The sequence below is a fragment of the Pholcus phalangioides genome, unplaced genomic scaffold (assembly GCF_987345545.1).
Source record: "Pholcus phalangioides strain wild (caught in Gottingen) unplaced genomic scaffold, Ppha-v1.0 ptg000042l_1, whole genome shotgun sequence".
In the NCBI taxonomy this organism is placed as follows: domain Eukaryota; kingdom Metazoa; phylum Arthropoda; class Arachnida; order Araneae; family Pholcidae; genus Pholcus; species Pholcus phalangioides.
The window spans coordinates 16900235-16912932 of record NW_028301628.1 but is presented as its reverse complement, the minus strand read 5'-3'; the positions used below and the strand labels follow the sequence as shown (position 1 = coordinate 16912932).

The 12698-nt window shown below is 39.8% G+C and overlaps 1 protein-coding gene across 1 annotated transcript; it reads right to left on the bottom strand.

Annotated features, from left to right (window-relative positions):
• Positions 1-4642: 4642 nt before the first annotated feature.
• LOC149064550 (uncharacterized) lies at positions 4643-7630 on the bottom strand. Its single transcript, XM_089255368.1, has 2 exons — positions 6751-7630; positions 4643-6573 (listed from the first exon to the last, which is right to left on the bottom strand). Exons 1-2 carry the CDS (start codon positions 7628-7630, stop codon positions 4643-4645), a joined length of 2811 nt encoding a protein of 936 aa, XP_089111494.1.
• Positions 7631-12698: the final 5068 nt, after the last annotated feature.

Sequence of the window (12698 nt, the reverse complement as noted above, 5' to 3'; positions counted from 1 at the left end):
TCACTCGAGTATTAAGTCGGAGAAATTATCCCTGGACTAAGTCATGACCGATCTTTTTCTTTTTATCTTACGACACCTACATCGTTCTTCCCATTGATTAGTTGAAAATTTCGAAATAAAATAATATAAATGGATTTGCTCATCGCCTTTTTTGAAGCAGACTCTGTGTTCAAAATAAGCGTCATGGCGTACCGTCTGCTGAAGTTCTGCTGTTTCACGCCAAATGCAAAAACCCCATACCCTGGAGCAGGCCCTATCAATATTTTGTCCACACACGCACACTTTCTAGGAAACATGGAATTTGATCAAACAAGTCTTGTCTATACTATTCGCTCATTGTATAGTTCCATTCTTTACTGATTTTTCAGGGCTACCACTCAAAAAAATTAGAAAAGTAGGACTAAGGGGCAGGACGGGGAGCGTGCCCCTCTCTTAGAAGTAGGACGGGGAGGGCACCCCTCCCTTAGACTCAGGGCCGTCTTAAGAACATCATAGGCTCCCGGGCCAAGTGATTTTTCTCAGATTATACCTGGGGAATTCTCAAAAAAATCAACTGCATCATGTTCCTCTGAGGCCCCTTTTTTCTTGAGGCCCGGGTGGGCCCATGCGCTAAGACGGCACTGCTTAGACTACAGCTATAGCTTATGACGAAAGACGTCACTCTCCCTTGTTAACACGACAGATACGGAAAACTGGCTGTGTGAGGAGATATCAATGTTTCAGGAAAGGAACCCTGGGGGGTTTCAGGTCCCTGTGAGGGCAATGATTAATTTTCCTTTTCTGAAACATCGATATCTCCTCACTCAGCCAGTTTTCCGTATTATAGCTTATGCTATAATCATAGCATAATTTAAAAAAATTCATAAAAAAAAAATTTCCATTTTTAAAAACTTTTAAAATTATTTTTCATAGCACTATTTCAGTATCCTGTAAGATTGACTCGATCCAAAGCAAAATGACAGAAATGACTTGATTACAAAACAAATTTTCGGCCGAAACAGGGTACTAGCAGCTACAGATAATTCTTTTTTGTCTCCTTACAATATATACATTGCATTCTTTTTTGGAGTCTTCTACAGTCCAGTCTGTTAACTCTCTTGGACAATGCACAGCAAATTATGAAGACGTGAGTTTTTAAGGAATGACGCTCTTTTGAGACCACTTTCAATAGCGAAATGTTTAAATTATAGGGTCCAAAGTGAATAAGGCAGGGTTAACCGGATTGTGTTACTGCGTTGTCCATCCTTTTTAAAAGAATTTGCTTACATTTTACTGTTCAATGCCAGCGTAATCGTTTTTGACAAATGAAGCATTTTCATTTCTAGCTCTTTGCTGAGCATTGTAAATATTGTTTATGCCTTTGTATGCCCTAAAGAAGCAGAAGACAACTGAATACTACAAACCTAAGCCCATGTATCCAACTGCTTTGTAATGCAAACTGCTGTTGTTTCACCTATACACAAAATGTGAACCATAATTTTGAATGATGAATGTTAATTACTGTCCAGGACAATGAAGTAGTAAATACAAAATTATTTTTTTTATCCAAACAGAAGGTTTTAATGACTACTCCATTTGTTGAACTTTCAAATTAAGCAAATGTAAAATTAATAAAACAAATGGCCCACATACACCCCCAAATAACCTTAAAAGAGATAAAATTTCTGCTTTGGCAGAATCATTAATTGCAATATAAAACAACAACATTTTTAATATTTGGCAATATATATCAAGATGATTTCCTCCTCAATCCAAAACAATTACACGAATTTTGTTGACAGGATTTGGTAAAAAAAAGTAGGAAAAGTAGAAAATTTTACCAAAAAATAGGAAAAGTAGGAGCTCTGCACTCTTTCTCTCTCTCTCTTCCCCTTAATTAGTTGGAAATTCTCATAATAAAATAATATAAATGCACTATTCATCGCGTTCCTGAAGTAGAATCTCAGTTTAAAATAAACTCCATGGCGTATCGATGGTGAAGTTCTGTTTCAAGCCAAATGCATCCCATACACAATGGCCCCACACCATTGTCATGATCACATTCCCCGTCCCTTCAACGTATTCAGAAACCACACTCATACTATAGGCGGTGATAGAGTTGGAAGTCTGGGGGGGGGGGGGGTGGCACGGTCATTATTGCTGGGGGGCACGATGATGATGTCAATTCATATACACATATACATTAGATCAGTCGACTCCACATTTGACGCTGGGGGCGGCCCGTATTTTCGCCCATGACTCATACGTATGTATGTTACGGTAAAAGCCTGAAGAGTGATAAAGCTTAGGTTTTACCAAAGGCAAGTTCGTAAAAGTCCGAAAAACGCTTGTAAACGTTTACATTTCGGGCTCTTACCAAGCTCTGTTGGTAAATGCATTTGAAATTAATAAAAATGCGAATTTTCTCATTTTCAAAAATTTGAAAACTTTTTTAATCACAACTTTCATCGTGTGATTAATGAATCACATATATGCCGCTGTGGTGGTCGAGTGGTTATAGTGACGGACTCGCGATGCGAGGATCCGGGTTCGAACTCCACAGTGGCGGTCGGCTGAAGTTGGTTTTCTGTGGTTCCCAACTTCAAGGCGCAAATGCGAGCCGATCTCCCCGTTAAAAAGTCTCGCCACAGAGAGCAACAGTCCTACAACGATAAATCATTCAATCATAACACTTCACTCATAGTTAGAAAACTGGTGGCAGATGGCAGCACTACACATAACAAGCATTACAGAGAAACAAAAAACTTCACGTCAGGTTTCACTACACGTACACGCACATTCCCGCATGTACCGATTCATTGGGGGTTCCGCGGGGGGGGGTGCATGTGTGGTGTAGCAGTAGTAGGTAGGGCCTCCAAAAAATGGCTCGGGGATCCATGATGTTCTTAAGTCAGCCACCTCGTTGGGCAATTTGCCTGTTGTGGCGTTGTATTTGTATAAATTAATCACAACTATCCAGATGCTAATTAAAATCATAAATAACTAATTAGTCATTCAGATTCGTGAAAAAAGTAAAATAACTAAAAAATTAGCGTCAGGATCTTTATGAATAATAAATGACAAGCTTCCAAATTTATAAAAATTAGAAAATTCGTAATTTTACTAATTTTCACGAATTTGAATGACTAATTAGCTAATTAATTATGATTTTAATTATTTATTTATTTATACAATATTGTTGGCCCTGTGGGCCTAACTATTATATTCTAATTAGCATCAAGATCTTTGTGATTAATAAATGACAAGCTTTCAAATTTATGAAAGTTGGTAAATGTCAGCATTTACCGAAGTGCTTGATAAAAGTCCGAAATGTAAACGTTTTCAAGCGTTTTCCGGACTTTTAACGTAACATATATATAATCTCGTAAACACGGCCATGATAGCAACGACACAGGCAACCCACGGAAAGGTGTGTGATCTGAAGAGGGACAAGCTGAGTCACGGCTAACTGATGCCCAAGCTACGGACCTGCGGATGTTTGTGTCCAGACCCTTAGTCGAAATTATCTCTCGCTCACAATTCAAGAATTTCTAATAATTACTCATCGAGATACTTGATCATTTATTCGGCATGTCAAGATGATATATTCTCAGTAGTAATAAATATGTTGGATGTGGATCTCCTCTTATGATAATCCTTATTTTTATTTGATAATTTAATAAATTAATTTGTTATTGTCAACCCCTTCTGTGACACTTATATTAATTTTTGTTGGTCGCTTTCTTTGTTGACGAAGGCTAATACACAACGCAAAAATTACATAATCGTAAATGGTCACTACCATGAACTCAAACACACACATGTGTTTTTAAACTCAACAAATTTTAATTCTGTGAGAAGGGTGATTCAATAATGCGCGCAATAACACGCAGGGGACTAACATCAGACAACCTCCCACTGGAGAGTTGTGACATACACTCTTACACATTTCTCCCCTTAGAGAGGGAGAGAGCCATAATAATAATAAGAAATACACAAGAAAAGAAAAGCGAAAGTTGACATCAACTCCATCTTGTGTTGGGAGCAAAAGATAAAGAGTTAGGCGTTTCCATCCCGCCCGGCGTTGTAATGCTAATTACAACCAATATCAATTTAACACAATACAAAAGAAATTAAAAAATGCTTGAAATCAAAACTTGTAAACAATACATATTGTAAAGTAATTATGAAGAATCATGAGCATATAACTATAATGGTAATAATACATTTGCAAGATAAATGCATCTTACTTGTGTAGGCATATCCTATCTTAGGCATCAAAATGAACTGAAACAAATCTAAATACATCACTGCTGTAATCAAACAAGCGTTGCAATTAATTCAAAATGCAACAAACAGATGTACAGTCAATTCAAATTAATATCCATTCTGAAAAGCTTAAAAAAAACATCATTATCATATGCAATGAAATTATGCAGCTAAAATGCACAAATGAAAATACTAAAATATATCTGCTAAAATATGATAAACACAAACACTAGACAAAAAAGTACATGAAGACCCAGTCACTTCATTTCCCTTGAAGAGGGAGCAAACAAATTTTTGCTATGTATCGTTTGATTAGTCCTTTTTTAGTTCGTACAGTCACAACGCGAACCTTGTGATCTGGACCTGGAATGATTTCTTCGATTCTTCCAAGTAACTAGTTACACGGTGGCACGTTATCCTCCTTGATAATCACCATGGCACCTGGTTGCACATTAGATTTTGAGAAGTGCCACTTATTTCGTTGCTGGAGCGAACTTAGGTAGTCCATCTGCCAACGCCTCCAGATGGTCTGAACAAATCGTGTTGTGAGCTGCCATCGAGATAGTCGGTTATCACCAAGGTGGCACAGGTCAGGCTCAACAACGATGTTAAGCGATCGTCCAATCAAAAAGTGAGCTGATGTTAGGACATCAAAGTCATTGATGTCTGGCGATAGAGGTGTAAGTGGTCTGGAGTTCAAAATTCCTTCAATTTGGGTCATAACAGTTTGGAACTCTTCCAACATGAGTTTAGAAGACCCAACAGTTCTTTTGAAATGGTGCTTGAAGGACTTGACACCAGTTTCCCACAAGACTCCAAAATTTGGAGCTCTTGGAGGTAGGAAATTCCATGTGATTTCCTCGAAGGCGAAAAAATTAGCCACAGATTCATCAGGTTTCACAACCATCTGATGAAGACGTTTCAACTCTGTGTTGGCACCGACGAAATTAGTGCCATTGTCACTGAATATTGATGAGCATTTTCCACGTCTAGCAAAAAACCTCTTTAGACATGCAATAAATGCGTCTGCTGTCAAATCTGATACGAATTCTAGGTGGATTGCTTTAGTCACGAAACACACGAATAAAGCAACATATATTTTATGTAATTGACCCCTTCTCTGACCCTTGAATTTTACGTAGAATGGGCCACAAAAATCTACTCCACAAACGTTGAATGGAAAGGTTCTGTTTACTCTTTCCTTAGGCAAGTTGCCCATTAATTGCTCAAGAGTGATCGGTTGTGCACGGAAGCATGTTACACACTCATGAACTATTTTTCTTGCAAGGTTTCTTGCACCAACAACCCAAAAAGTTTGGCGAACGAGATGCAGTAAGGTTTGAGAACCTACATGCAGGTGTTTACGGTGATAGTATTCGAAAATCAGTCTCGTTAGTCGGTGTTTGGCTGGTAGAATTATCTGGTGTTTTTGATTGTACGAAATGTCTGTTTCATTTATGCAACCACCAATGCGAAGCAATCCTTCCTGATCGATGAAGGGATTGAGATTTTTCAATTTGCTTTTAGTGGAGACTTGAGCCCCTTGCTTCAAGTTCCTCAATTCCTCACTGAATTCCCTTTGAACTATCTGGATTATTTTTATTCTTGCCACGTCAAGTTCTTGGGCAGTGAGTGGACCTGATTTTTTGTCTGTCTTAGATCTCGCATTAGAACAAGATCTAAGAACGTAAGCAAATATTTTAATGGTAGTTGTGTATCTGCTGGCTTTCGTTATTATGGGTGTTATAACATCATCAACACTTGCTACCAATGAATGTTCAACGGATTTCTTGAATTCACTAGCAAATGTCTCATCCTCAGCTGTGAACGTAGGCGGATCCAAATCAAAACTAAGTTCTGATCTCAAATAATCAGGACCGCTCCACCACAATTCATTGTGAATTAATTTGTCGGGAGACAAGCCACGTGACACCAGATCTGCTGGATTGTCTACGGATCTAACGTGGTACCACTTATACCCACTAGTTATTTCCTGAATAACTGCCACTCTATTGGCTACAAAAGTTTTCAACAAATGAGGTGAGGTGTTTATCCATGTCAGAACAATTTTTGAATCTGACCACAAAATAATTTTCTTAAGGTCTAACCTTAGAGATTCTACGACTTTACTGATCAACTTGGATAGCAACACTGCTGCACACAATTCTAAACGAGGTATAGTAGTCACCTTGAGTGGAGCCACTCTTGACTTACTACACAACAGCTTAACGCTGTACACATTTTCAGAAAGACACCGCACGTAAACTGCTGCGCCGTAAGCCTCAGAAGAAGCATCGGCGAATCCATGTATTTCAATTGAGCGACCTTCACCAGATAAGCAATAACGATCAATTCATACATCATTAACAACATGCAGGGCAGTAATAAACTTGCACCATTCGGTTGCTTCCTTTTTTGGAAGCGTATTATTCCAGTCCAATTTCAACAGCCACAAACGCTGCATGAATATTTTTGCCTTAACTATGATAGGCCCTAGCAAACCCAAAGGGTCAAACAGTCTCGCTATATCCGAGAGAACGGTGCGTTTGGTGTAATCGGAAGATAGGTTTGAGCTTACCTTGAACGTGAAATAGTCCTTTTGGGGATTCCAAGCCAAGCCCAACGTTTTCACAGTGACATTGTCCTTGGCATCAAAACTGTATCCATTCTCGCCATGGTTGACTGCGTTTAGCAGTGTCGAATTGGAACACCACTTGTGAAGTGTCATTCCACAAGTTTGGAGCATCTGTATCAATTGACGCTGAAGCTCTAGAGCGTCATGTAGCTCATGTGCACCAGACAAGATGTCATCCACATAAAAGTCCGTGAGTGCAATCTTGGACGCATAAGGAAACCGAGATTGTTCGTTTAGCGCAAGCTGTTTCAGCACACGTGTAGCTAAATACGGAGCACAAGTTGTACCGTAGGTGACAGTCAATAATCTAAACACCTTAACAGGATCGTTCAGATTTTCTTTCCACACGATTCTCTGCAAATCACAATGGCCGGATTCAACCAGAATTTGCCAATACATTTTTACAATGTCGGCGGTGAAAGCATATCTATGTTGACGAAATCTCATCATAATTGAGAATAAATCCTGTTGAATAGTTCCACCATTCATGAGCAAATTGTTAAGAGACACCCCTGAAGAAGAGACGGCGGATGCATCAAAGACAACGCGAAGTTTTGTACTCGCACTATCAGGTCGGTGAACGCCATGATGTGGCATATAGTAGGTGTTGTGATGAATTGCAACAGAGGTGAGTTCTTCCATGTGTCCCAAATCCTCATACTCCTTCATGAAGGACACGTAAAGCTTTTTCATATCTCCATCCTTGTCTAGTCGTTTGCACGTTGCGTTCAATCTTCTACTAGCCATGGCCAAAGAATCTCCCAATTGTGTTTGATCTGATTTAAGAGGTAGTTGCACTACATATCTACCTGCCTCATTTCTGGAATGAGTTTCACAAAAATGCTTTTCACAAAGAAATGCCTTAGTACTTTCAATAAGCTTGTTTTCGTTTACGGATTCCAAGTCCCAGAATCTTTTCAAGGTGTTATCTAAATTTTCTAATTCATTCGATAAGTGACAATATCGGACATTACTTTCGGTTTGGTTTTGAACAGCACCGCAAACTATCCAACCAAAAACAGTTTCTTGCAACGATATTTTAGATGTGGTAATCCGATGTTCGCATAAAATCTCAAAAAATATTTCGGCACCCAATAAAATGTCGATTCTATTCGGAACATTAAAGTCGGGATCTGCTAGCCGTATATTCTCTGGAGGGGAACTTCAGATTTGTTGATATATCTGGAAGGACTGAAACCCATCACTTTCGGAACTATTAGCAACTCCAATGAGCGCCTAAACTTGTCATCTGAAGATGAAATTACCACATGCAGTTTCTGGTTTATGTTTACTGGTGAGCCGCTCAACCCAGACACAGCGACGAAAGTTTTATTTCTTTTCAGCCCAAGTCTCTTTGCGCATTCGGTAGTAACAAAGCTTGACTGCGATGCACTATCCAACAACGCTCTACATGGTTGTAAACAACCTCGTGAATCCCTCACGTATACCACTGCTGTAGCCAGAAGAACGTAGTTATTCGTCACTTGTCGAGGACTGCTGTTTATGAGGGTCGATGTGTGACTGACTTCCCCCATCTCATCGAATTGTTTATCAGCAAGCGGGAGTACGTGTGATGCTTGCGGAGGCGACTTTCCTTCTTTTTTTGTTTTGTCTTCTAACGAGTCATTTCTTTTAACTCGATGAAGGAGGGTGTGATGTTTGTAACCACAGATGCTACAGCCCTTGGACATACATTCATTTACTGTATGGGAGTCATTTAAACAATTGAAACAAAGGTGTTTCTTTTTCACTATATTTTGCCTCTCATTAATGCTTAGCTTATGAAATTCCAAACAATTATAGATGGAGTGTTCTATTTTGCATACAGGACATGATTTCCCGAAGTTAGAGGATTTTACAGCAAAGGTCCTCGATTTATTTATAGGTAAATTGCGAGGCTCACGGACGAGAATAGTTCGCGTGACACCTTCCAAAAACTGACATCTGCTTTCCAAAAATGAAATCAAACTGTCCCAACTAGGAATTTCTGTAGATTCTAGGGTCATTTCAAATTGTTTTCTTGTTTCTCTGTCCAATTTTCTGAGAATTAAATTGGATAATATTACTTCACTCAGAGCATCTGTTTTAAGATTTGCAATGTTTAATGCTCTCAGGTGCTTTAGAACGCTGTCTAGCAAGGCTTTCAAATCTTTAGCCGACTCTTGGGTGATTTTAGGGATTGAAATTAATGCATTGATATGTGTATCAACAATTAAACGTTTGTTTTCGAACCGTTGCAGAGAATAACGAATCAAAGGTGTCTTCAATGCTTTGGACTTGTCTAGCTTCACCTTTTAAGGCCGCTTGTAAATAATACAGTTTTTGTACATCGGAAAGGTTATTATTTTCGGTTATCAAAGAATTGAACTGATTTTTGAACAGAGTCCACTCTTCATATTTACCACTAAATTGTGGCAGGGGAATTTCTGGCAGTTTTACGTTTTGCTTAGAGGCATTAGTTTCGATTTTACTGGGAACGAAACTCAACAAATTCAAACGGTTTCAATGTCCTCTAATTTTTCTTCAATTTCACATAGTTTTGCATTTAGAACTTCGAATTCATCATCTTTTAACACTTCATAATATTTCAATTTCAACTCTTCAAAACTGTTTTTTGTCGTGTTTAATGTTTCTTTTCTGCATTTAATTACTGCCTCACTAGCACTTTCATTATCTGACAAGAATTTATCAAGTCTGGTGATTAGGGCCTTGACGTTGCCCTTACGTCGACTCAACACAGTTAAATTCGCCATCGTGCGAATCGAAATATGAATTTGGTGAAATTCTACTTACAGTTTCTTGTGTAGAAAAGTTGAGTATCCAAAGTATCCGAAGTTGAACTGATTCACTAATCAACTATCAATCTATAGGTTCACTGATGCTCGATTCACTAATCAAATATCAATCTATAGGTTCACTGGTGCTCCTGCGACGACGGACCAACAGCCCTGGTCATTACCATGAACTCAAACACACACGTGTTTTTAAACTCAACAAATTTTAATTCTGTGAGAAGGGTGATTCAATAATGCGCGCAATAACACGCAGGGGACTAACATCAGACAACCTCCCACTGGAGAGTTGTGACATACACTCTTACACATTTCTCCCCTTAGAGAGGGAGAGAGCCATAATAATAATAAGAAATACACAAGAAAAGAAAAGCGAAAGTTGACATCAACTCCATCTTGTGTTGGGAGCAAAAGATAAAGAGTTAGGCGTTTCCAGTAAATTTAATTCTTTTCCGTTCTTTTATGCCTGTTCACCAATCGACTCCGTCACAGTGGTGGCGGGACCAAGATCCATATCCAGCATGATTAAAGTGTTATGTATTTTATCGGGTTCGTTTTCGATGATTGATTGGCCACTAGCACTGTCACTTTTTTGATAATATTTGATTTAATCATAACTTTTAACGATAAACATTAAAATATTAACACGTCCTCCACGCTTACAGCGAGCCTTTCAAATTACCTGCCGAGTCCACAGGAACCACTCTCTACTAACTGAAAAAAAAAACCCATCAATCTTCTTTCCTCTTCTTCGCCGAGGGCCTTTCTTCCCCACCCACGCTTTCTAATCCCATTATGCCTCTTCCCGATAGGGGAAACCTTACATTACCATAAGCTTAAAGTTATTCAAAATGTTGGGAGGGGGGGGGGGGGGTGTTCTGGCTCAGTTTTAATATAACGAAACCTCGTTTATACGACGCGTCGTATACATAAAGTTTGTACGCTCATACAGGTCGAAACGTCGTATAAATACGAAAGTCGTTTTACTGAAATTTTTTGAAAATGACACCTCTCTTTCTCCAGCCATAGCCCTTTTTTAAAGAATTTAATGGTTTCAATTCAAAATCATCGGTTTTTCTATTTCTGTGGAAAGAAATTGTGGTAGGCTGTGTGTCGTGGACTAGGCCGCAAGTTTCGATATGAATACTTTCTTTGTGCCTTGAATCCGTTGTCGGTACTTTCTTTCTTTCTAAAAGAACACGCAGACACACCCGCCCCTTCACAGGGGCACTTTCAGTCATTGCCCCTGTCAAGGGGCGGGACCGTGTAGGAGAACTTTTATAAACAGTTGTCGCTACTGACATAATGATATTGGTATCATCGGATTTGTCTTTGAAAATAACGTTGCAAACTTTTCGAGATAAAGCGCAAAATAATTTCGCTACGAAACGCGAGCCTGGTGTCTAGACCGGGAAAGCTATTTAAACCAGAGTAGTACCCAGGCCACAACTAGATGCTTGGTCAGCAGGGACAAGTACGCTCCCCGGATATTTTGACGCCCTTTTATAATGCTGAAGAAGAGGTTAGATGGTAAAATTTGTGCCCCCTCTGGCCTGGCGCACCAGACCAGCCTGCTCCCTCTAGTTGTGGCCCTGGTAGTACCATTTTAGATTTGTCTTAAAAATGCCTATCATTGGCTTATATTTGCATTGCGAAGCCGGGCCTTTCATATACACAAAAGAGATTTACCGGGCCACAGGCTTCCAAATGTTTAGAACGACTGACCTATACTACGAAGGCGGCAACTAGATAGGTACTTGGTCAGCACGGGGCAAGTACGCATTTTGACACCCCCCCTTGTAATGTTGAATGATAGGTAGAGAGGAAATCCGCTCGGCACCCGTGGCAGCAGACCCACCTGCTCCCCTCTAGTTGCGGCTCTGTACTCAGGAACTAAGCTTTCCTTTTTTTATGACAGCCTAGCCCTCTAGCGGCAACAGTGTGACGCCATAGTTCATTTGCTTAAAACTGTCAAGTAGTCAGAATAATGTAGCCACTCAGTGTATAATGCAGTAAAACCTACCTTTTGCGGACACCAGTGGGACAAAAAAATTCTTCCGTAAAAGAGGGGAGACCATTAATCAGGGGTTTGAAATATATATTTTTATTATACAAGGGTAAATTATTATTTGGCCGTAAAAGAGGGGGGTGACAGCATCTGAGAGGTGTTCGTTAAGAGGGGTTTTAATGTATAAGCAAAAGGAGTTAATTGTTTTCTCACTAAAGCTCACTGACCACCAAGCAGGGCCGCAACTAGATGCTTGGTCACCCGGGACAAGCTCCCGGGTCGTACCCGGGCCCATGCGTTAAGACAGCACTGATCTGTGGTCGAGCATCATTTTAAATCAGCGAAAAAATTTAAAAGTTGGTGACTCACAAGATGGGATTTTTGGTGGGTTTCTAGATTAAAAATCCCCCCCCCCGTTCAATAAATTTATGATGTAAAAAATAAAACACAATAATAGAATTCGTACCCCCTCCACCCTTCCACCACACTGGCACTACAACACTGAGTCTGAATGCAGCTAATTTGGAGTCCTTGCCGTTTCCCCTTAGCCGTCACCCTTCCAGTCAGTATCCATCCCAGTTTTGTCCTCACTACAAGTGGAGCTCCAGGCATTGAGAGTCGTTCCGGCTCCAGAATATCGAAGAAAATATTTGCACCTAGAATTATATCGATCAGCTTCGACTTGTAGAATTCAGGATCGGCTAGTTGAACGTCACCGAACATCCACTCAGGAACGGAAGTAGTGGGAAAAGGGGGTTACTGGAACAAAGGACTTAGTACAGTCAAGGCTAGGACCGGAAAAAGGCGTTCGATGTACGCATGCGCGTCAGGTGCTTCTTGGGGGGGATTATTCATAGGGTCCTTGAACTTCGGGAATATATTCTACAGGACTTTTTTTCATACGAAAATTATAATTGATCCGTTATAAAAGAATACCCAATATGATGTTCTCAAGAAAATCGCACCTGTCCCCTACTTTCACTTTCGGAGAAGATTGTTATGCACCTGTTCACCC

What these genes read in the sequence shown, in the direction of transcription:
- LOC149064550 (XM_089255368.1), bottom strand. Translation starts at nt 7,630, where the DNA reads ATGGCTAGTAGAAGATTGAACGCAACGTGCAAACGACTAGACAAGGAT. An exon ending in GAGACTGTTTGACCCTTTGG is followed by an intron (nt 6,574 to 6,750) that starts GTTTGCTAGGGC and finishes TATCTGGTGAAG; the next exon opens with GTCGCTCAATTGAAATACAT.